Here is a 26,763-nt window from a genome sequence, read left to right as displayed (position 1 = left end):
TTCCCGAGGGCATGCAGCTTTACCATATGATTAAATGAAGATGGTGTCCTCTTGGGTAAAATATTCTGGAGGTAAAATAGTCCCCCATTCGGATCTCTGGGCGGAGACTACTCAAGAGGACGTTGTTATCAGGAGAAAGAAAACTGGTGTTCTACAGATCGGAACGTGGAATGTCAGATCCCTTAATCAGGCAGGTGGGTTAGAAAATTTAAAAAGGGTAATGGATAGATTAAAGTTAGATATAGTGGGAATTAGTGAAATTTGGTCGCAGGAGGAACAAGACTTTTGGTCAAGTGAATACAGGGTTAAAAATACAAAATCATAGGAATAATGCAGGAGTAGGTCTAACAATGAATAAAAAAACAGGAGTATGGGTAAACTACTATAAACAGCATAGTGAATGCATTATTGTGGCCAAGATAGACATGAAGCTCATGCCTACTACAGTAGTACAAGTTTATATGCCAACTAGCTCTGCAGAGGATGAAGAAATTGATGAAATATATGATGAGATAAAAGAAAATATTCAGGAAGTGAAGGGAGACAAAAATTTAATAGTCATAGGTGACTGGAATTCGCTAGTAGGAAAAGGGAGAGAAGGAAACATAGTAGGAGAATGTGGATTGGGGCTAAGAAATGAAAGAGAAAGCTGCCTCGTAGAATGTTGCGCAGAGCATAACTTAATTATAACTAACATTTGGTTAATGAATCATGAAAGAAGGTTGTATACATTGAAGAATCTTGGAGATACTAAAAGGTACCAGATAGATTATATAATGGTAAGACAGAGATTTAGGAACCAGGTTTTAAATTGTAAGACATTTCCAGGGGCAGATGTGGACTCTGACCACAATCTATTGGTTATGAACTGTAAATTAAAACTGAAGAAACTGCAAACAGGTTGGACTTTAAGGAGATGGGACCTGGATAAACTGACTAAACCAGAGGTTGTACAGAGTATCAAGGGAACAATTGACAGGAATGGGGGAAAGAAATACAGTAGAAGAAGAATGGGTAGCTTTGAGGGATGAAATAGTGAAGGCAGCAGAGGATCAAATAGGTAAAAAGACGACGGCTAGTAGAAACCCTTGGGTAACAGAAGAAATATTGAATTTAATTGATGAAGGGAGAAAATATAAAAATGCTGTCAATGAAGCGGGCAAAAAAGAATACAAATGTCTCAAAAAAGATTTCAACAGGAAGTGCAAAGTGGCTAAGCAGGGATGGCTAGAGGACAAATGTAAGGATGTGGAGGCTTATCTCACTAGGGGTAAGATAGATACTGCCTACAGGGAAATTAAAGAGACCATTGGAGAAACGAGAATCACTTGCAATAATATCAAGAGCTTTGATGGAAACCCAGTTCTAAGCAAAGAAGGGAGAGCAGAAAGGTGGAAGGAGTATATAGAGGGTTTAGACAAGGGCGATGTACTTGAGGACAATATTATGGAAATGGAAGAGTATGTAGATGAAGATGAAATAGGAGATATGACACTGCGTGAAGAGTTCGAGAGAGCACTGAAAGACCTGAGTCGAAACAATGCCCTGGGAGAAGACAATATTCCATTAGAAATACTGACAGCCTTGGGAGAGCCAGTCCTGAGATAACTCTTACCATCTGGTGATCAAGATGTATGAGACCGGCAAAATACCCTGTGACTTCAAGAAGAATATAATAATTCCAATCCTAAAGAAAGCAGGTGTTGACAGATGTGAAAATTAGCAAACAGTCAGTTTAATAAGCTACAGCTGCGAAATGCTAGCGCGAATTGTTTACATATGAATGGAAAAACTGATAAAAGCCAACCTTGGAGAAGATCAGTTTGGATTCTGTAGAAATGTTGGAACACGTGAGGCAATACTGACCCTATGACTTATCTTAGAAGAAAGATTAAGGAAAGGCAAACCTACATTTCTAGCATTTGTAGACTTAGAGTAAACTTTTGACAATGTTTTCGGAATACACTCTTTCAAATTCTGGAGGAGTAAAATACAGGGAGCGAAAGGCTATTTACAATTTGTACAGAAAGCAGATGGCAGTTATATGAGTCGAGGGACATGAAAGGGAAGCAGTGGTTGGGAAGGGAGTGAGACAGGGTTGTAGCTTATCCCTGATGTTATTCAATCTGTATATTGAGCAAGCAATAAAGGAAACAAAAATTAGAAGAGCAGTTGGACAGTGTCTTGAAAGGAGGGTGTAAGGTGAACATCAACAAAAGCAAAATGAGGATAATGGAATGTAGTCGAATTAAGTCGGGTGATGCTGAGGGAATTAGATTAGGAAATGGTACACTGAACGTAGTAAAGGAGTTTTGCTATTTGGGGAGCAAAATAACTGATGATGGTCGAAGTAGAGAGGATATAAAATGTAAACTGGCAATGGCAAGGAAAGCATTTCTCAAGAAGAAAAATTTGTTAACATCGAGTATAGATTTAAATGTTGGGAAGTCGTTTCTGAAAGTATTTGTATGGAGTGTAGCCATGTATGGAAGTGAAACGTGGACAATAAATAGTTTGGACAAGAAGAGAATAGCAGTTTTCGAAATGTGGTGCTACTGAAAAATTCTGAAGATTAGATGGGTAGATCAGATAACTAATGAGGAGGTATTGAATAGAATTCTGCTGGAGAAGAGGAGCTTGGGCCACAACTTGACTAGAAGAAGGGATTGGTTGGTACGACATGTTCTGAGGCATCAAGGTATCACCAATTTAGTATTGGAAGGCAGCGTGGAGGGTAAAAATCATAGAGTGGGATGTAGAGATGAATACACGAAGCAGATTTAGAAGGATTTGGCTGCAGTAGGTACTGGGAGATGAAGAAGCTTGCACAGGATAGAGTATTATGGAGAGCTGCATGAAACCCATCTCAGGACTGAAGACCACAACAACAGCAATAGGTCCTTCCTTTTCTCAACATTTAATTTATTGGTTAACGGAAGATGAGCAGTTTTTAGATATATGGGAAGATCATGCAATTTGAACCCCAAAATTACACAGTATTTGTTTCATAAGATGAAATACAGTTAAATGTCACTGATATCAACTTACATCTTGTTGTAGTAGTTCTTTGTGTGCAACAGTAGTCCTTTTGTTTGTTGCATATGGTTTTTCTTAAGTTCTTAGCTTCGTATTTCCAGTATGCCTTTCCTTTCTTTCATAAAACAATGGACACAAAAGATTCATGCTGAAAATAATTTGATATAAGTTAAATGTACTGTTGCTTGTAGGAAAGCATCTGAGAAGCAGATTATAAAATTTTTATCTCTGCAGTCAGACACACTTGGTACATTGAGCTTTCCTCATGTCATGAACAAAGGAACTTGCACACTGCTAAACCTAATGAAGGTAACATGTAGTGCAAGGAGGCTTCTGTGGTACTTCCAACCTATCTCAAGTTTTTAGTGATAGCATATTTAGATGTTACAGAAAAACAGGGAAAATTTTAAATTTTGGCACTTTCAGTATTTCTTATTTCCAATCTTAGATTTTAGTTTCTGGTGAGTGACGGAATTCTGGTGTCTCAAGAACCCACAAGCAGATGTTTTCAATGGGTGAGAGATCTGGAGTACATGGTGGTCAGGACAGAAATCAAACAGCTTCTGTATTGAGGTAAGTCAGGACATTGGGAGCAACATGTGGTCCTACATTATTTTGTTAAAAAATCAAGTTATGGAAACTTCAAAGCGAAGGCACAGTCACTAGCCATAACCCGTTAGAAATGTAATGCTTTCCAAATTGCCATCTTTAAAAACCACAGATGATCAAGTTATGTACCCAATATTACCCAATACTTTCAGTTATTTTCTGAGAGCCATATGACAATGCCAAGCACAACCTGAACACATTGTTTTTCCTCAGAGCCTCCACACCTGGATACATCCATTATAAAGCTGTGCCCAGAATTGAAACTTGTCTGGAAAGATGATGTAGTAGCCCTCCTGTGTCATTAGGCACATCACTATTGACAAATCTCTCTGCTGCTGTTGCTGCTGCTGCTTCAAGGCAAGCCACAACAGTCGACATAGTGCTAACAGCCTGCGGTGCTCCAGATGTCATCACCTCGTCAGTGTCTTACAGCAAACAGACTCATTTCCTACCTCGAGGTACATTATGTGACGATAGCTGAGCAGACAGTATGCCTGTCCTCTCAGGGTGCTAGTCATGTGGGACACTAGCATCATGCATTGCACTGAGAATGGCCCTCCTGAAACCATGGATTCCATATTCATATGACAGTCATTGGTTCCTGACCAATGTGAGAAGCAATATAGTGGAACAAAGTCAACAATGGCCTTTCTATGCTGTTACTGTGAACAGCAAAAAGTAAGGAGAAACTACAGCAATTATTTTTCCCAAGGACATGCAGCTCTACTCTATGTTTAAGTGATTATAGTATCCATTCTGTATGGAAAAGATAGACTGCTACTTTACATAAAGATGACACATTAAGTTGCTGACAGGCATGATTAAAAACACTTAAACATCTGCTTTCAACCACAGACTTTGTCAGAAAAAGAAAAAGAAAGATACACACCAGTCATTCACACAGGCAAGCACATCTCACACATACATGACTACCATCTCCGACAGCTCAGTCCACAATGCACACTACCTTTCCCATCATCCTTAATACTCCAAACCCACTAACTCATTCCTCAGACACCTTAACAAATTTATCCTAACCCACAACTGCTTCTCCGTAGAAGGAAAGATAGACAAACAAATCTGCAGCACAGCCATGGGCACCCACATGGCCCTCTACTATGCCAACCTTTTTGTGGGCAACTGGAGGAGACCTTCCTAGCATCCCAAAACCCCAAACTCCTAGTCTGGTTCATGTTCATCGATGATATCTTGATAATGTGAACTAAGGGTGAAGATATCATATTTTCTTTCCTTCACAACCTCCACACCTTCTCTCCCATCTGCTTCACCTGGTCTTCCTAAACCCAGCATCCCACCTTCCTGGATGTTGACCTACTCCTCTCTGATGGCTCCATCCTCATCTCTGTCAACATTAAAACCACCAACAGTACCTGTGTTTTGACAGACGTCATCCCTTCCACACCAATAATATCCTTTCCATACAGCCTGACCACCTGGGGACAGTGTACCAATGCCTTGACAGACAGGCACCATCATCCAGGCCTAGTCTCCAAACAGATTTTCCATGCCATTTCCTCTCACACCCCCAATCCTGCCACCAGCCCTGAGATACAGCCACAAAGAAGTGCCCATTTCATCACCCAGTACCACACCATACTGGAACAGATGAATCACATCCTTTGCCAGGGCTTACATTACCTACCAGCATGCCCTTAAATGTGGGACATCCTACCCAAGATCCATCCCACCCATCCTAAAAAGTGGTGTTTCAATGCCCACACAACATCTTAGACCATCTGCATGCAGCTTACAATCCCAGTTCCTTGCACTCAGCACATCCTTTTCCAGTGCTGTCACAGCTTATCCTACCCCATCAGAGGCCAGGCCGCCTGTGAGAGCAGCCATGTCATGTACCAGCTCTGCTGTAATCATTGCACAGCTTTTTATACTGGTATGATGACCAGTCAGCAGTTCACCAGGATGAATGGCTACCACCGAACTGTGGCCAGAAGAAAAGTAGATCACACTGTCACACAACATGCAGCTGAACATTACATGCTTGTTTTAAATGGCTGCTTCACTGCCCAAGCCATCTGGATTCTCCCCTCCATTACCAGCTTTTCTGAACTGTGAAGATGGGAGTTATCCTTACAACACACTCTCTGCTCCTGAAATTATCTTGACCTCAATGTACGGTAAAATACTGTTCACACACCTTCTGCCCAACAATTTTCTGCCCTTATGTCTTTTCATCTCCTCTCTATCCTTGTCTCTCATCCTCTTTGTGTGCCATTCTCTGCCAACTCACCAGCCCATCTTTCCCCACTCTTCTCTTTTTTTTACCCCATTCCCCCTGTCCTCTCCTGCCCCCTCACTGCCCTACAGCTTCTCAATGCTGTGCCTCTTGGCAGTCTAGTCCCTTTAGTCTCTGCTCTTCTCTTCCCGATATGCTGACATCTTTTCCCCTTCCATTTCCCTGTCCCCTCCAGTTTGCTAGTTCCATTCCACGTGACAGCTGCATCCTGGTCTGAGCTGCCGGAGATGGTGATCATATGTGTGTGAGATATACTTGCTTTTGTGAATACATGTGTGTGTTTCTTTTTCTTTTTCTTATGAAGGCTGTGGCTGAAAGTTACTGTGTAAAGTGTCTTTTAATTGCATCTGTCTGCAACGTAACATGTCATCTTTACATTAAGCAGCAGTCTATCTTTTCGATACACTGTGGGTATTATCATCACTCAAACTTACTGTAGACCTTACAGTAAGTAACAGTCTATCTTTTCTTTAGGTTGTTGATATTCCAATGTGGAGTTTCCAATGTTCAGGGATATCATCATCCTGGGTAAAATACTTGAAAGATAAAATACTTCCTGTTTTGGATTTCCTGGTGGGGTCTACTCAGGAAGATGCCATCATCAGGGAAAACAAAACTGGCAATCTGTTGTTTGGAGTACAAAATGTCAGGTCACTTAATCAGTCAAGTGGTGTAGAGAATTTAAAAAGTGAAATGGGTAGCCTGAAGTTACATATTGTGGGAATCAGTGAAGTACAGTGGCAGGAAGAACAGGACTTCTGGTCAGGTAAGTGTAGGTTACAAGTGCAAAATAAAATAAAGATAATGTAAGAGTAGTTTTAATACTAAATAAGAGAATGAGAATGCAAGTAAGCTTTTACGAACACCATAGTGAATACATTATAGCCATGATAGACAAAAAGCTTACACCCACCACAATAATACAAGTTTATATACTAACTAGCTCCATGTATGTAGAAGAGATTTGAATAATGTGTGATGAAACAGAAGAATGTATTCAGGTAGTTAATGCAGATGAAAAATTAATTGAGCTAAGAGACTGGAATTCAGTAGTAATGAAAAGGAAGAGACAGAAAGAAATAGGAGACATGGGTACAGATGAAAGGACAGAAAGAGGAAGCCCTCTGGCAGAATTTACACAGAGAATAATTTAATAATAACTAATACAGGGTTTAAAAGTCATGAAAAAAGTTTGTATCCATGGGAGGGACCTGGAGACAAGAAGGTTTCAATTATGAAGGTGTGCTGTAAAGTAATGTCTCTAAACATTTTATATGAAAACTTTTCAAACATTTTAAATGAAACAATCTTTGTTATCATTATAAAGCATTATTCTTCATGTCTACATATTTATTTCTTAATATACACTCCTGGAAATTGAAATAAGAACACCGTGAATTCATTGTCCGAGGAAGGGGAAACTTTATTGACACATTCCTGGGGTCAGATACATCACATGATCACACTGACAGAACCACAGGCAACAGACACAGGCAACAGAGCATGCACAATGTCGGCACTAGTACGGTGTATATCCACCTTTCGCAGCAATGCAGGCTGCTATTCTCCCATGCAGACGATCGTAGAGATGCTGGATGTAGTCCTGTGGAACGGCTTGCCATGCCATTTCAACCTGGCGCCTCAGTTGGACCAGCGTTCGTGCTGGACATGTAGACCGCGTGAGACGACACTTCATCCAGTCCCAAACATGCTCAATGGGGGACAGATCCAGAGATCTTGCTGGCCAGGGTAGTTGACTTACACCTTCTAGAGCACGTTGGGTGGCACGGGGTACATGCGGACGTGCATTGTCCTGTTGGAACAGCAAGTTCCCTTGCCGGTCTAGGAATGGTAGAACGATGGGTTCGATGACGGTTTGGATGTACCGTACACTATTCATTGTCCTCTCGACGATCACCAGAGGTGTACGGCCAGTGTAGGAGATCGCTCCCCACACCATGATGCCGGGTGTTGGCCCTGTGTGCCTCAGTCGTATGCAGTCCTGATTGTGGCGCTCACCTGCACGGCGCCAAACAGGCATACGACCATCTTTGGCACCAAGGCAGAAGCGACTCTCATCGCTGAAGACGACAAGTCTCCATTCGTCCCTCCATTCACGCCTGTCGCGACACCACTGGAGGCGGGCTGCACGATGTTGGGGCGTGAGCGGAAGACGGCCTAATGGTGTGCGGGACCGTAGCCCAGCTTCATGGAGACGGTAGCGAATGGTCCTCGCCGATACCCCAGGAGCAACAGTGTCCCTAATTTGCTGGGAAGTGGCGGTGCGGTCCCCTACGGTACTGCGTAGGATCCTACGGTCTTGGCGTGCATCCATGTGTCGCTGCGGTCCGGTCCCAGGTCGACGGGCACGTGCACCTTCCGCCGACCACTGGCGACAACATCGATGTACTGCGGAGACCTCACGCCCCACGTGTTGAGCAATTCGGCGGTACGTCCACCCGGCCTCCCGCATGCCCACTATACGCCCTCGCTCAAAGTCCGTCAACTGCACATACGGTTCACATCCACGCTGTCGCGGCATGCTACCAGTGTTAAAGACTGCGATGGAGCTCCGTATGCCACGGCAAACTGGCTGACACCGACGGTGGCGGTGCACAAATGCTGCGCAGCTAGCGCCATTCGACGACCAACACCGCGGTTCCTGGTGTGTCCGCTGTGCCGTGCGTGTGATCATTGCTTGTACAGCCCTCTCGCAGTGTCCGGAGCAAGTATGGTGGGTCTGACACACCGGTATCAATGTGTTCTTTTTTCCATTTCCAGGAGTGTATTAAAAACAAAGATTCCAAGACTTACCAAGCGGGAAAGCGTGTGTGTTTGTGTGTTTTGTTCATTGTGCCTGTCTGCCGGTGCACTCCCGCTTGGTAAGTCTTGGAATCTTTGTTTTTAATATATTTTTCCCATGTGGAAGTTTCTTTCTATTTTATTTATATTTATTTCTTAACATAGTCACCCTGATGGCAAACCCATTTCTCCCAAGGAGAGACCAGTTTGTTAATAGTCACTGTAGAATATTTGACTTTGTTAATAGTGCCACAACCTCACCTCTGCTTGCACCATTTCATGACTATCAAAGTGAAGTCTTTGAAGGGATTCTTCAAGTTTTAGAAACACATGAAAATCAGATGAGGTTAAGTCGGGACAGTATTGGTGATGATCGATAACAGTGAATCCAAGACATCAGATTGTTGTTTGGTCTGGTATTGTCATGCTAAAGGAGAGTGTGCTTCATTTGTAGATGAATTCATCAAATCCATGTTTTCAGTTTTCTGGGGGTGTCACAGTACATTTCCAAAGTTTATGGTGGTGCCTTTGGTCACAAATTCCTAATGCACCACATCTTGAATGTTCCAGAACATTGGTTGCATGACTGCCAGCTGATGGCCTGGTGTTGAATTTTTTGGTGTCAATGATCCTTTGTGACTGAACTCCAGTGATGGCCTCTTGTTTTTGGGGTCACCATTGTTTCCTTCATGTGAACAACCCAGTGTCACACATTACTGCTGTTGATACAATCCTTCTTCTGTTGATTTCAATTGGAGGCACTTGTTCTGTGATTAGAAACTTGGTTACAGCACCCTGTTTCTCATACACTGACATAGTTATGTTACACATTGCCATGTTATATGCTACAATTTGGGGCCCTATAGTGGTAGTAGGTAACAACTTGTGTTACCAAAGCAGGAAAATCACCTAGTAATAAGCATGACATATAATACCTCAACTGATATTGAGAACAGAATAAAAAGTTCATAGGCATTACTTTTCAGCACACCCTCATAGTTTGCCTAGGGGCAAGACAGATATCCTGAACCCAGATTTTAAATTGCAAAAAGTTTCCAGCGGTAGATGTGGACTATAACCATAATTTATTGTTTATGAACTGCAGATTAAAACATAAGAAATTTAATAAAGGTAGGAAATTGAGCAGATGGGACTTGGATAAGTTGAAAGGATCAGAGGTTGTTGAGAGTTTCAAAAATAACATTAGACAATGACTGTGAAACAGGGGTAAGGTACACAATAGAAGATGAATGGAAAGCCCTGAGAGATGAAATAGTGAAGCTATACAGGATCATATGGGGAAAAGATAAAGCCCAGTAGCAATCCTTGGATAACACATAGGATACTGGCTCTAGGGAAATGAGAAAATATAATAATACAGCAAATGAAGCACGGAAATGAGATGACAGGCATCTAAAAATGTGACTGAAATGAAGAGCAAAATGAGGAAACAGGAATGAATGGATGAGACATGCAAGGATGTAGAAGCATGCACAACTAGGCAAAAGGTAGATGCACCTATAGGAAATTAAAGAGACTTTTGTTGAAAAGAGAATCAACTGTGTGAATATGAAGAACTCAGGTGGCAAGGCAGAACTAAGCAAAAAAGGCAAGGCTGAAAGATGGGGGGAATGTGTAGAATGCCTATATAATGGAAATAAATGTGAAACACAGTATTATAGCAAGGTAGCAGGAAGTAGATGAAGATGAGTGGTGGAATATGATACTGTGAGAAGAATCTATAATGTTATCGGATAGATAAAAAAATCTACTGACCAAGCAGCAGCCAAAAAACATATAAAGGTATATAATTCTGCAATAGTGGAAGACCAAGGGATGAATACCATAAGTAGGGGTATAACTGGATGTATATCGCAATAGAGCTGAATCATGCCAGCCTTGAGACTGAAGAACACAACAGCAGTGGAGTCTAATCATCACTGTTTGACTTCAGCTGGATGTGAAATACCTAATGAAATATTGGCTTGTACCAGACCCCCAACACTGAATCACAAACTCTGTTTGGTATTTTAAAAGATGTTTCTGCTTGTCTTGATCTGTCAATGGATAACTTAAGAGAACAGTGCTATGATGATGCCTCGAATATGAGTGGTAAAGTTAGTTTTGGATATACAACCAAAAGCACGTTATGTGCGCTGCACTGCTCATAGTTTAGACTTGTCAGTTGTAGAAAGTCTAAGCCATCTTATGTCTATGAGGGCTATTATGGCTTTAATGAAGGACTTATTAAATACAGTAAGGGAATCAAACAAAAGGATTGAACTTTTCAGAAGCATACGCTATGAGAACGCCAATGACCAAGCTGGTCTACGACCCCTTTCCCTGACTCCAAGGACTATGCAAGCTACTAGTATCTTGAAAATATAGAAAAACTTTGAAGAACTTCTAGAGTTTTTCAAAACATTTTTTGCAGAGGACAAAACAGTGGCAGGTTACAAACATGCAAGCTACTTTGAGTCAATGTTGCAATTCAAGACTTATTTCTTTTTACACCTTTATTGCCATGCAGTGAACCTAGTAGAGGATGTCAATGAAAAAATTCAGTGTCCTCATCTGAGTGTCGCTGATCTGGAAAAAAATATATGAGGGCTTGAATTGTATATTGAATGGAAGGCATGATAGTTTTATAAAACTTTTGTGAATTGTGTTTAAAAGAAAAACCTTCACAAGCTGACGATCCTTTGCTTCCTCGGAATCAAAGTATACCAAAGAAGTATGAAAACAATGAAGCCAGCTCACTGAACACTTTCAAAACCCCAAAGGAAATCTACAAAGCTATTTACATGTGAAACGGTGCAATCTTGCATTACTGAGCAGTTTGCTTCAACTGGACACAAACAGGTCATTGCAGTTGAACAAGAGTGCCTGATTTTAGTAAACAGAGGCGAAAGAAATTTGGAAATATCAATGGAGGTTATCAAAAAGGACCTAGACATTAAGAGACTGCACTTACACTTGAACTGTCAGTCGATATTGCTAATAAAAAACAACTGGTCTTAAAAAAAAAAAAGTGTGATTTAAGAAAGAGCCAGCAGTTGGAGCAATGAGGTACATGAAGCTTTTCCAAGTAGTTCCAATCATGACAGCAACAGCAGAATGGTCATTCAGTGCCCTTAAATGTCTGAAGTCATATCTCCAATCAACAATGGGACAGAAGTGATTGAACAACTTGTCTGTTCTTCATGCCCACCAAGATGTTTTGTATGAATAGGATATCCAACTTCGTATTCAGTAATCCAGTAAGAAGGTAAACATTTGCATTTTACTAAGGGCACTCTAGTTCTAATAATGGCATTTATAGCAATATTAAACATCTTTATAAAATAGAGAAATAAATACATTTCAGTCCGGAAATATTTGTACTAGTTTGGTACTGTATTACTATATTACTATATTACAGTATTAGTGGTTCAAGAATCATGAAAGAAGGTTGTATACACGGAAGAAACCTGGAGATACTAGAAGGTATCAGATAGATTACATAATGGTAAGACAGAGATTTAGGAACCAGGTTTTAAATTGTAAGACATTTCCAGGGGCAGATGTGGGCTATGACCACAATCTATTGGTTAGAACTGTAGATTAAAACTGAAGAAACTGCAAACAGGTTGGACTTTAAGGAGATGGGACCTGGATAAACTGACTAAACCAGAGGTTGTACAGAGTATCAAGGGAACAATTGACAGGAATGGGGGAAAGAAATACAGTAGAAGAAGAATGGGTAGCTTAGAGGGATAAAATAGTGAAGGCAGCAGAGGATCAAATAGGTAAAAAGACGACGGCTAGTAGAAACCCTTGGGTAACAGAAGAAATATTGAATTTAGTTGATGAAAGGAGAAAATATAAATATGCTGTCAATGAAGCGGGCAAAAAAGAATACAAACGTCTCAAAAATGATTTCAACAGGAAGTGCAAAGTGGCTAAGCAGGGACGGCTAGAGGACAAATGTAAGGATGTAGAGGCTTATCTCAATAGGGGTAAGATAGATACTGCCTGCAAGTAAATTAAAGAGACCATTGGAGAAACGAGAATCACTTGCAATAATATCAAGAGTTTTGATGGAAACCCAGTTCTAAGCAAAGAAGGGAAAGCAGAAAGGTGGAAGGAGTATATAGAGGGTCTATACAAGGGCGATGTACTTGAGGACAATATTATGGAAATGGAAGAAGATGTAGGTGAAGATGAAATAGGAGATATGACACTGCGTGAAGAGTTCGAGAGAGCACTGAAAGACCTGAGTCGAAACAATGCCCCGGGAGTAGACAACATTCCATTAGAACTACTGAGAGCCTTGGGAGGGCCAGTCCTAACAAAACTGGTGAGCATGATGTAAGAGACAGGTGAAATACCCTCTGACTTCAAGAAGAACATAATAATTCCATTCCCAAAGAAAGCATGTGTTGACAGATGTGAAAATTACCGAACTGTCAGCTTAATAAGTCATTGCTGCAAAATACGATGAATGGAAAAATTGGCAAAAGGTGACCTCAGGGAAGATCAGTTTGGATTCCGCAGAAATATTGGTACACATAGGGCAATATTGATCCTACGACTTATCTTAGAAGATAGATTAAGGAAAGGCAAACCTACGTTTCTAGCATTTGTAGACTTAGAGAAATCTTTTGACAATGTTGACTGGACTACTCTCTTTCAAATTCTGAAGGTGGCAGGGGTAAAATACAAGGAGCAAAAGACTATTTACAATTTGCACAGAAAGCAGATGGCAGTTATAAGAATCGAGGGACATGAGAGGGAAGCAGTGGTTGGGAAGGGAGTGAGACAGGGTTGTAGCCTATGCCCAATGTTATTCAATCTGTTTATTGAGCAAGCAATAAAGGAACCAAAAGAAAAGTTCGGAGTAGGTATTAAAATCCATAGAGCAGAATTAAAAATTTTGAGGTTTACCGATGACATTGTAATTCTGTCAGAGACAGCAAAGGACTTGGAAGAGCAGATGAACAGAATGGACAGTATCTTGAAAGGAGGATATAAGATGAACATCAACAAAAGCAAAACGAGGATAATGGAATGTAGTCTAATTAAGTCAGGTGATGCTGGTGGAATTAGATTAGGAAATGAGACACTTAAAGTAGTAAAGAAGTTTTTTCTATTTGGGGAGCAAAATAATTGGTGATGGTCGAAGTATAGAAGATATAAAATGTAAACTGGCAATTGCAACGAAAGCTCTTCTGAAGCAGAGAAATTTGTTAACATAGATTTAAGTGTCAGGAAGTTGTTTCTGAAAGTATTTGCATGGAGTGTAGCTGTGTATGGAAGTGAAACGTGGACGATAAATAGTTTGGACAAGAAGAGAATAGAAGTTTTTGAAATGTGGTGCTACAGAAAAATGCTGAAGATTAGATGGGTAGATCAGATAACTAATAAGGAGGTATTGAATAGAATTGGGGAGAAGTTGAGTTTGTGGTACAACTTGACTAGAAGAAGGGATTGGTTGGTAGGACATGTTCTGAGGCATCAAGGTATCTCCAATTTAGTATTGCAGGGCAGTGTGGAGAGTAAAAATCATAAAGGGAGACCAAGAGATGAATACACTAAGCAGATTCAGAAGGATGTAGGTTGCAGTAGGCACTGGGAGATGAAGCACTTGCACAGGATAAAGTAGCATGGAGAGCTACATCAAAGCAGTCTCAGGGCTGAAGACCACCACAACAACAACTGTATTAGTTATTTTCAAATACTTGAATATTTTTTAGGGTGTAGGGCCAATTAAAACCAGTTATTTACATACTTTTTGACTGAAAGTGTTAGGCATACTGTATTAACTTAATTAACTGTATTAAAGGATTACCTTTGAGATATTGTATTTAGTTAATGAACCCTGAGCCTTATTGAGAGTAATCTTAAATTAGCTATTTCACTTATTAATCAAAGTGCTATTACTGTGTGACAGCAATATTTTATGTTTTATTCTTTCAGTGATAGTTTAGGATTTATTTAAATATAATTTCAGTCTTTTCAGAGCTATATGTTCACTGCTCTGTAATAGTCTATAAGCATCATTACTACTGTAATTTAAATTAGCTGTTTACAAAAATACCATGTGTTTTTATGTTTTGTTTCTTTTTTTTTAAAGCCAAAAAATGTGTCAGGTTTGTAGAGTTTTCCAGAGTGTCGAGTTATCGAGAGTCCAGTTTAAAGGGTTGTAACGTTGATCATATGACTCTAAAATGCTTAAAAAACTTTAAAACTCACCATTTTTGTATCTAAAATCTAGAAAATTTCCCAGGGAAAGATCCCCAGTATGCACTCTCCCACCAACTCAATATTTTTTATAAGTCGGCATGCCTGATGATGCATTGCTTCTTGCTCCAGCAAGAAGACACTCCAATGTGTGTTGATTTGGCATATGGCTCACAATGTGCTGCATTTTAGTAAATTGAGCTTTATATTCAAACAAGAGGGCCACAGCTAATTTACCAACACGTTTCTCCTCTGTTTAAACTTACAATCAAACAAATGTGGTATGACCCTTATGATTTTATGAAACATCCAACTTGTTCACTAAAGTCTTATGTAGAAGTTTTTAATGTGCTATGAGGGCTCACCCATGTTTTTTGCAAGCAATTGGCCAATTACATTTCCTTGTGTAATTATTTTAGCTTTTGCCTTGTATTATTTGTGTTTTAATTGCCAGTTTTAGTACATCATACCATTTTTATGCTGTCTGAAAGAATTGACTATAAGTGAGGTGGGAAAAAGTAAGTGTAACTGAGTCAAACTTGCTCTTAGCTGTTTTTTCACATGCGAGCGTGTGTGCACGCTCTCTCTCTTCTCTCTCTCTCTTTTCTCTGTTGAAAAGACATTTAGGACAATTTTAGAAGAATTGCTAATAGAGAATCATGTTTGACCAGTCCAAAGAACTGGGTATTAACAGTACCTCCTTTATACATCCATGTACTTCACAGTGGTTTGCAGAGTAAAGATGTAGTTGTTTGATATCTTCCACCTATAGTTATGCCAGTCTCACCAACAATGCATTTAGAGGCTTTATCTTGCTGAAGCACTAAGCACAATTACAAAACCAAGAGGAAAAAAACAGTATAGATTCGAAAATGCCATATTAAGTGAACACTAAAATAACGTCAAATGAACTAGTGTGAATGTTTAAAATATATTTCTGCTGATAGTGAGAGACTTTCCCTGCAAATGTATAAACAGCCAACTGATTAGAGTTGCATATATAAGGTAGAAAAACGATATGACAGTATCAGTTAACATGCTGATTGCTGTGTGATCACTGGTGGCCACAATAGAACCACACACATGATGCCATGTGGCTGCCAGGACCACAAAGTCCACTTTGTTTAGTATGGTATAACATTCAATGGCAAGTTTCTAATACAGACACAGAAACATGTGGCTTGTTGATGAAACATTTACTGTGGATCAACATAGCCTCTGAAGACAATCATAAGTTGATGAGTTTCTGTCAGTTTAGACGTTGTCCTATAGTTTTGCTTCATGCAGAAGTGTGCATTACTTTGTATTTTCTGACTGAATTGATGCTGGTGTGAAGAAAATCAGGTACAATATCTTGCGCAGTTTGTAACTTTGTTTATTACAGCGTTATCTACAACAGAGCTTCCATTAGTAATTATTACAAAATGGCAATGTCACTCTATATCCATTATAAAGTTGACTATTAATTTATATTTTGTTATGAACAGCAAGATTTACTTTATCAGATAATCCAAGCAAAAATATTTTTAGCTGAAATGGGACCATACCATCAATCAGTAACAGGACATCATGGTATCGTAGAAATTGAAAAATGATTCATTGTTAAAGAAGTATGGAGGATGTTGGAAGAGTCAGATTTTGATGTCAACAAACCTGCAACATTTGTGCATTCTGATGATGAAGATGCATATGTGTCCACTACCAATAATGACATACTGATGATGATAATGATTGTGTTGTTACTAGTGATGGAAACTGTGAGAAGTTCAGTGATGCTTTTACAGATATTAGTCAGTCTGTAGCCATTATGGAATGGTCTGATGTCAGCAGTGCTCATTTGAAAGGGATTTTATATCCAGCCCATAAAAGGTACAAGTACAATTCCCATTATCCTATAGACAGAAATGCTTGGGCACCACAGCACACTTTCAATGTATTTTTGTTGAGGAAGTGTTAAACTGATTGTAAGTAAGGCCAATAACATGTTGTGCAGATTTTACATGACAACAATGTAAAATTGCAGATGATATGTTGTAAGGAAACAAATCATGAAGAAATTCATAACTTTTTTGGAATTATTATGCACATGGATTAGTACTGTATCCAACAATAGAAGATTATCAAAGCACACATTCTCTGTTCAGAAACAACATTTTACTTCAAGTAATGAACAGAAATTGCATTCAGTAACTCCTCCACTGCAACCATTTTGCAGGTATGGGTGATATAACCGATAAGTTCAGGGAAATATTAGGTACATCCTGAAGAAAGTTTTGTACAGCATATATAACAGGTGGAAGGGTTGAAATAGATGAAGCCATTGTACCATTTAGAGGATGACTTTCGTTTTTACAGTATATACCAGGTAAAAGTCATATTAAATATGGCATTAAGGTTTCCAAATAACACAGTAGTGCTGGTTATACTCTACACATGGTCACTTATTCAGGACACACTGGTATTGTGTCTAACACTTTAGCAGGATGAATAAGCTGGAACTTATGCATAATTATTTTGGAGAGGGCTGAACAGTTGTTACAGAGAACAATTACACATCTGTTCCTCTCACAAAACAACTCTTTGGAAAAGAAGGCAAATTCAATGGTATACTTAGAAAGAACAGAAGGCATCTTCCAGCAATTATGAACAATAACATAAAAGGGGGTGAAATGGTAAGTAAAGAGTCATCCAATAGCACTGTGGTTGGAAAATGAAGGACAGTTTTGTGACAAGCTAGGCTGTGACTTCCTGGACTTGTGCCATAGGGTTGATATCTGTAGGGCGTCCCTAAATGGATCATGTGTGCACTACCCGTCATCAGAGTCTTCTAACTCAGTAGTTGGCTGTGTGTGAGGTGCACACTACATCCTTTTTAAATTACGTGACTCTCCATCCAAACCACATAATGGCAGCTGTAGGAAACATAGAAATGTCAGTGTAAGACTGAAAGAAATGCCTGCCATGGGTGAGAGTATTGAAAGTCTAATGGTTAACTGTTGAAGCATTCACAACAAAGTGCCAGAGTTTGAAGCACTCGTGAACAGCAGTGAAGCTCACATAATACTAGGTACAGAAAGCTGGTTGAAAGCTGAAATTGATAGCAGTGAGATTTTTGGGAAAAAAATTAAGTGTATATCAAAAGGATAGGAAAATGGGAAATGGAGGTGGTGTGTTTGTTGCAGTAGACAAAAAACTCAAATGCACCGAGATAGAAATTGAAGTAGCATGTAAGACTGATTTGGCAAGAAAACCTCATTTCACTTGTATGTTAAGTCTCCAAACATACTGTAATCATCCATGGAGACTTTAATCATCCAACAATCAACTGGAAAAATTACAGTTCTGTTAGCAGTGTGCATAATATGGCATATTGTGAACCACTGCTAAATGGCTTCTCTGAAAGATATGTAGACCAGATTGATCAGAACACCATTCATGACAGAGATATATTAAATATAATGGCAACAAAGAGACTTCAAAAATGGTATCAGTGAGCTTGACGTGATTGTGGCAACAATCAAAGAACAACTAAAACAACCAGATATATATATATATATATATATATATATATATATATATATATATATATATATATATATATATATATATATATATGATGATGTAAATAAAATAGAAAGAAACTTCCACATGGGAAAAATATATTAAAAACAAAGATTCCAAGACTTACCAAGTGGGAAAGCGCCGGCAGACAGGCACAATGAACAAAACACACACAGAATTACTAGCTTTCGCAACCGATGGTTGCTTCTTCAGGAAAGAGGGAAGGAGAGGGAAAGACGAAAGGATGTGGGTTTTAAGGGAGAGGGTAAGGAGTCATTCCAATCCCGGGAGCGGAAAGACTTCCCTTGGGGGGACAAAAGGACAGGTGTACACTCACACACACACACACACACACACACATATCCATCCGCACATACACAGACACAAGCAGACATATTTAAAGGCAAAGAGTAAGGGTAGAGGTGTCAGTCGAGGTGGAAGTACAGAGGCAAAGAAGTTGTTGAAAGACAGGTGAGGTATGAGCGGCGGCAACTTGAAATTAGCGGAGGTTGAGGCCTGGCGGATATCGAGAAGAGAGGATATACTGAAGGGCGAGTTCCCATCTCCGGAGTTCGGATAGGTTGGTATTGGTGGGAAGTACCCAGATAACTCGGATGGTGTAACACTGTGCCAAGATGAGCTGGCCGTGCACCAAGGCATGTTTAGCCACAGGGTGATCCTCATTACCAACAAACACTGTCTGCCTGTGTCCATTCATGTGAATGGACAGTTTGTTGCTGGTCATTCCCACATAGAAAGCGTCACAGTGTAGGCAGGTCAGTTGGTAAATCACGTGGGTGCTATCACACGTGGCTCTCCCTTTGATCGTGTACACCTTCCGGGTTACAGGACTGGAGTAGGTGGTGGTGGGAGGGTGCATAGGACAGGTTTTACACCGGGGGCGGTTGCAAGGGTAGGAGCCAGAGGGTAGGGAAGGTGGTTTGGGGATTTCATAGGGATGAACCAAGAGGTTACGAAGGTTAGGTGGATGGCGGAAAGACACTCTTGGTGGAGTGGGGAGGATTTCATGAAGGATGGATCTCATTTCGGGGCAGGATTTTAGGATGTCGTATCCCTGCTGGAGAGCCACATTCAGAGTCTAATCCAGGCGCAGGAAGTATCCTGTCACAAGTGGGGCACTTTTGGGGTTCTTCTGTGAGAGGTTCTGGGTTTGAGGGGATGAGGAAGTGGCTCTGGTTATCTGCTTCTGTACTAGGTCGGGAGGGTAGTTGCGGGATGCGAAAGCTGTTTTCAGGTTGTTGGTGTAATGGTCGAGGGATTCAGGACTGGAGCAGATTCGTTTGCCACGAAGGCCTAGGCTGTAGGAAAGGGACCATTTGATATGGAATGGGTGGCAGCTGTCATAATGGAGGTACTGTTGCTTGTTGGTGGGTTTGATGTGGACGGATGTGTGAATCTGGCCATTGGACAGATGGAGGTCAATGTCAAGGAAAGTGGCATGGGATTTGGAGTAGGACCAGGTGAATCTGATGGAACGAAGGGAGTTGAGGTTGGAGAGGAAATTCTGGAGTTGTTCTTCACTGTGAGTCCAGATCATGGAGATGTCATCAATAAATCTGTACCAAACTTTGGGTTGGCAGGCTTGGGTAACCAAGAAGGCTTCCTCTAAGCGACCCATAAATAGGTTGGCATACGAGGGGGCCATCCTGGTACCCAGGGCTGTTCCCTTTAATTGTTGGTATGTCTGGCCTTCAAAAGTGAAGAAGTTGTGGGTCAGGATGAAGCTGGCTGAAGGTGACGAGGAAAGAGGTTTTAGGTAGGGTGGCAGGTGATCGGCTTGAAAGCAAGTGCTCCATTGCAGCAAGGCCCTGGACGTGCGGGATATTTGTGTATAGGGAAGTGGCATCAATGGTTACAAGGATGGTTTCCGGGGGTAACAGACTGGGTACGGATTCCAGGCATTCGAGAAAGTGGTTGGCATCTTTGATGAAGGATGGGAGATTGCATGTAATAGGTTGAAGGTACAGAACGTATCTCTGCCTACGTAGATCAACACCTTAGAGGAAGCCTTCTTGGTTACCCAAGCCTGCCAACCCAAAGTTTGGTACAGATTTATTGAAGACATCTTCATGATCTGGACTCACAGTGAAGAACAACTCCAGAATTTCCTCTCCAACCCGGAAGGTATACACGATCAAAGGGAGAACCACGTGTGAAAGCACCCATGTGATTTAGCAACTGACCTGCCTACACTGTGACGCTTTCTATGTGGGAATGACCAGCAACAAACTGTCCATTCACATGAATGGACACAGGCAGACAGTGTTTGTTGGTAATAAGGATCACCCTGTGGCTAAACATGCCTTGGTGCACGGCCAGCACATCTTGGCACAGTGTTACACAGTCCTAGTTATCTGGATACTTCCCACCAACACCAACCTATCCGAACTCCGGAGATGGGACTCGCCCTTCAGTATATCCTCTCTTCTCGATATCCGCCAGGCCTCAACCTCCGCTAATTTCAAGTTGCCGCCGCTCATACCTCACCTGTCTTTCAACAACTTCTTTGCCTCTGTACTTCCACCTCGACTGACACCTCTGCCCTTACTCTTTGCCTTTAAATATGTCTGCTTGTGTCTGTGTATGTGCAGATGGATATGTGTGTGTGTGCAAGTGTACACCTGTCCTTCTTTCCCCCCAGGAGAAGTCTTTCCGCTCCCGGGATTGGAATGACTCCTTACCCTCTCCCTTAAAACCCACATCCTTTCGTCTTTCCCTCTCCTTCCCTCTTTCCTGAAGAAGCAACCATCAGTTGCAAAAGCTAGTAATTCTGTGTGTGTGTTTGTGTGTTTTGTTCATTGTGCCTGTCTGCCGGCGCTTTCCCGCTTGGTAAGTCTTGGAATCATTGTTTTTAATATAATATATTTTTCCCATGTGGAAGTTTCTTTCTATTTTATATATATATACCCTCCCAACCTGGTACAGAAGCAAATAACCAGAGCCACTTCCTCATCCCCTCAAACCCAGAACCTCTCACAGAAAAACCCCAAAAGTGCCCCACTTGTGACAGGATACTTCCCGGGACTGGATCAGACTCTGAATGTGGCTCTCCAGCAGGGATACGACATCCTAAAATCCTGTCCCGAAATGAGATCCATCCTTCATGAAATCCTCCACCAAGAGTGTCTTTCCGCCATCCACCTAACCTTCGTAACCTCTTGGTTCATCCCTATGAAATCCCCAAACCACCTTCCCTACCCTCTGGCTCCTACCCTTGCAAACCGCCCCCGGTGTAAAACCTGTCCTATGCACCCTCCCACCACCACCTACTCCAGTCCTGTAACCCGGAAGGTGTACACGATCAAAGGGAGAGCCACGTGTGATAGCACCCACGTGATTTACCAACTGACCTGCCTACACTGTGACGCTTTCTATGTGGGAATGACCAGCAACAAACTGTCCATTCACATGAATGGACACAGGCAGACAGTGTTTGTTGGTAATGAGGATCACCCTGTGGCTAAACATGCCTTGGTGCACGGCCAGCTCATCTTGGCACAGTGTTACACCATCCGAGTTATCTGGGTACTTCCCACCAACACCAACCTATCCAAACTTTGGAGATGGGAACTTGCCCTTCAATATATCCTCTCTTCTCGTTATCCACCAGGCCTCAATCTCCGCTAATTTCAAGTTGCCGCCCCTCATACCTCACCTGTCTTTCAACAACATCTTTTCCTCCACACTTCCACCTCGACTTACATCTCTGGCTTACTCTTTGCCTTTAAATATGTGTGTGTGTGTGTGTGTGTGTGTGTGTGTGTGTGTGCGCGTGGCGAGTATATACCTATCCTTTTTTCCCCCTAAGGTAAGTCTTTCCGCTCCTGGGATTGGAATGACTCCTTACCCTCTCCCTTAAAACCCACATCCTTTCATCTTTCCTTTTCCTTCCCTCTTTCCTGATGAAGCAGCCGCAGGTTGCGAAAGCTCGAAATTCTGTGTTTGTGTGTTTTATTCATTGTGCCTATCTACCGGCACTTTCCCGCTTGGTAAGTCTTGGAATCTTTGTTTTTAATACCTGCATACTCATGTCTAGTCATCTATTCAATAAATTGTTTATTGTATATCTAATCATGTCCTTTCTTTTCATTGATAATTCATCTTTTTTTTACACTTAGTTTTTGCATTTATTCTTACTGTGCAATAATTAATGTGCAATAGTAGGCAGCCTCATGGCAGACTGACATGCCAAGTTTCTGCAGGCATCCCAGATTTCTTTCTCTTTTCAAAATCGTTTCATATAAGTAATCTGTGTTAATTAACTGTGGTATGAAATAGCTTTATTTTATGAGATTTTCAAATTATTTTGTTAATGTGAACTGGTGTGGCCTGTGCTGGTGGCTAAATATACGTCACTAAGTGTGCAGCAGTCAACATGTTAAATAGATGCATTCAGTTCTACTTTATTTTAGCTTACTATGTTAAGTGTGATGCTATAGTTGTAAATCTGATGCCGCTCATTTTGACAGTTGGTGAATATTCCATCATGTTATAAACACATGTAAAACTAATTTTGCAGGTTGGAGCACATCTCCGACTTGACGCATCATGTGTGGATGGTGCTATCATATGGGGTAACTCATGGGGTGTGCACTTCTTACCTGATCTCTATCATGCTACTGTGACATTGCCTGAAACACTGGCCAGACTGAGAGAAAGAAAGCAGCCAGCACGTAAAGTAGTTGCAGATGATGTATGGCTGAAAAAGGACCTCCATCAAGTTAGTTCAATGACTGTGTACCATAAATGTTTTTTTTTTTTTTTTTTTTTTTTTTTATGAGTAGACGTATAGCTCTCAAAGTTTCAGATGACAATAAACTGAATTGATCTTAATCAACTTTCATCAATACTATAAACATTTTTACAGTATGAAACTTTGAGATTTGTATCTGTTGCATCTCAAAGATCTTATAATGAAGTATCTTGAACAGAATGATTTCCTCCACATCAACACTACTCAGTAGCTGGTACTAAATATTAGGGTAACTTAACTGATTACAGAGGAGATTACCACTGTCTGTATACCGGAAAAGTTAGAGACATTTGTAATATGATCCTTTTCTTCATGTAGGGTATCACAGCCATGTGTGTGTGTATTTTAAGTAGTCACTAGTTTAGTTTTCTAATGATGCACCATCTAGCTAAGTTATATTTCTAATTATTTTAGATCCAAAATGGAATAAGGACTTCCTTTCTCCTTTTCCTGGATTTCACCTCAGTCTGCAGACAAATGATGCTTTGTCACACTGTTCATTCTGGACTTGCTTTTTACAATATTGGCCTGTATGTACAGGGTGGTCAGAAACAGTCTGATAAGCTGTGCAGGGTAGGCTGTGCTAAGAATTAATTGTTAAGGAAAAAATCCAATAGATTGTGCTGTTTCCAAGTTAATTAGTACTGAAGTAAGCAAATTAGGCTGTTTCATGAACAAATACAATTGGCCCAACAGAAACGGTGTCACCAAATGCATTCTTTGTTTGGTTTCCTAAAACCATGTGAATGGGTGAACGGTTGAGCAGTCTTGGTGCCACCATCAATGCTGTGAGAACAACTGACACTGATTGTATCTGATGCCTTGTTTGAATTTGGACACACAATGGACTGTTTGACTGACTTCAATGTAAATTAACTCGGAAACAGTGCAATACGTTGAATTTTTTTCCTAACAGTAATTTCTCAGCACAGCCTACCCTGCAACACCATTACAGGTTCTCAGAGTATTTCTGATCACCTGTATATACTTATACTAACATATACTTACCAAGCGGGAAAGAGATCTCTGCCCTTACTCTTTGCCTTTAAATATGTCTGCTTGTGTCTGTGTATGTGCGGATGGATATGTGTGTGTGTGTGTGCGAGTGTACATCTGTCCTTTTATTTCCCCCCAAGGGAAGTCTTTCCGCTCCCGGGATTGGAATGACTCCTTACCCTCTCCCTTAAAACCCACATCCTTTCGTCTTTCCCTCTCCTTCCTGAAGAAGCAACCATCGGTTGCGAAAGCTAGCAATTCTGTGTGTGTGTTTATGTGTTTTGTTCATGTGCCTGTCTGCCGGCGCTTTCCCGCTTGGTAAGTCTTGGAATCTTTGTTTTTAATATATTTTTCCCATGTGGAAGTTTCTTTCTATTTTATTTTCATTATACTAACATATAGTATGTTATGTCACTGACACAGACAGATTCAAATTATGTGTTATGCCACTGATATTTTTTCAATCTATGGACACACTGATTCAAATTGCTGCATTGTTTCTGTAAGTGTGTCCTGCATAAGAAGTGGCAATTGGTGTTCAGCTCTGAAAATGAACACTTAGAGTGATCTATAATATGGCATTACTTTGGAGATGATTATTACTGTGCTCAGTAAGGATTCCAGTTTCAATTCTCATTCCTGCACATTATGTACTCAGTTTTTGTAGTCTGATTTTAAAAGGATTTTAGAACATTACTTACAATACAAAAATTTAGTGACAAGGCTTGTGCAAGTAGTAGAGGTGTCATCTTGTAGCATAATACTGCTCTTTCATCCCATATGTCAACTTTCCCTTTAACTTTCAATCTGGGTGATTGTGACTGCCATTGGTCATACAGAAAAAGTCCTCTTGTGTTCAGTATATTCCCATGAAGTCTATAATTTTGATTTTCAAGTTTCTGTCATTTGTGCTGATGGAATTTCCTAAAACAACAATAAATGAATGAATCTTGAAGTATTTTGCTGAAAGATGCAGCTCAACCACATTTCTAAATCATCTCAATAAAATCTGATGTGTAAGTGAAGTTGTAAAGTTCTTTTTGAATTACCCTATACTTGATGTACCTTTGTTCTGTTTCTTTGTACATTACACTTGAAAATGGCTTGTAATACCACAGTTGGCCAACCATGCAAGATGTAATGAAGTGAGTACTTCTATCCACAGCTGAAGTGCAAACCTTTAAAATGTATTGTAACAAACTCAGGAAATTATTTTGTGACATCAGATACCATCGCCCCCTGTTGGGCACCAAAACTTTAGTGAATTCAAGAAATTAAATGAAATCAGAGGGGTTTCTGTATGAATATAAAAGTTTGCTTATATGTTGAAAACATGAAGAAATGTATTTATTTTCTAGCCGTTTACACAAAACAAAACAAAATTATAAATCTCAGGGCTGATTTAAATAATTGACACAACTCAGTTATTAAGGGGAAGCAGGAAGGAATGAATTGTCTCACCATTCTCATTATCATTTCTCGTATACTGCTGTCAGTGGCAGGCGCTGCATTGGTGCAGTGCATCTCATCGGAGCTGTGCTGCATGTGTTGGCTGCTCTCATTAGCAATTGCGGCTTTGCAGCAGGTCCCAGGAACAATCGCCATGTTGTCTGCCCGTCATCGGTTAAATGGCCAAACCTGTGCTATCACAGTGTCAGAAGGCAGATGTTGGCAATGGGTGGAAGAGCGCCCATGTCCTCTCGCTTATGCGGTGTTTCCATGACTCCCCCTTTTCACTTCTCATTCTTCTGTCCACTCAACTCCTCTTTGAAACATTATTCCTTTTTGCGTTGTCAATATATCCCAATGACCAATTGCCACTTCATTGCCATGCCTCTCTGTGCAGGGTGGAAATTTTCTATCTGGTGTGGGCTGGCGTGTGCCTCGTGAATTGGCATATTTCTCATAATTTCACATTCTTAACATGTCTCCTACATTCCGAAACTGTTGGAAGAGCAGCTACACAACAATTCTTCATAACCGCTCTCTCTGCCTTAGCCCTGGACAAACTCATGTTTGGGTTCCATCCCAAAATCTGCTGGCTTCCATCATTTACAAGGAATATCCTCACCGTCAAGGAAGACATCTTCTTAAGAATGCTGGCTTCTTTCACACACCAGTGCCAATTCCCCATGATTTTTGCATGCTCCTCCCTGCACCCGTTGGGCTCTGGAATTGTTGGCACATCCCTGTTTTCTAAGGCAGATAAAATGACTGCTCCAAGGCCAGAAGAACTCAGATGTTTTAGTGCATACATTCTTGGCATTCTGTCCTAGTGGCTGCAGGTGTACATCAGCTGTCAGCATGCTTCTCATTTTCAGATGGGCCCTTTTGCATCATGTCTCTTCTTGAGTGAGGCAAGGACGTTGGCCCAGCTTCTCGCTGTTTGCTTGCAGAATGACTGCACCCAGGTGCTCATCCCAGGGAGTTCGACTCCTTCCTCCTCCATGGCCACTTGGCAAAAGTGGCTGTGGTATTCCAATATTTT

At 40.8% G+C, this 26,763-nt stretch overlaps 1 protein-coding gene across 1 annotated transcript in view; it reads left to right on the top strand.

The window, feature by feature from the left end:
* The first annotated feature begins 16,563 nt into the window (after nt 1-16,563).
* The window catches only part of LOC126276000 (uncharacterized), a 51,504-nt gene continuing 41,304 nt past the window's right edge, over nt 16,564-26,763 (top strand). Inside the window, exons 1-2 of the mRNA XM_049977283.1 lie at nt 16,564-16,701; nt 23,046-23,246. Coding sequence (XP_049833240.1) covers nt 16,564-16,701; nt 23,046-23,246 — 339 coding nt within the window. The remainder of the gene's footprint in view (nt 16,702-23,045; nt 23,247-26,763) is intronic.

The sequence above is a fragment of the Schistocerca gregaria genome, chromosome 1, assembly GCF_023897955.1.
Source record: "Schistocerca gregaria isolate iqSchGreg1 chromosome 1, iqSchGreg1.2, whole genome shotgun sequence".
Lineage (NCBI taxonomy): Eukaryota > Metazoa > Arthropoda > Insecta > Orthoptera > Acrididae > Schistocerca > Schistocerca gregaria.
The sequence above is the reverse complement of the archived record's forward strand: the minus strand, read 5'-3'. Positions and strand labels throughout refer to the sequence as shown.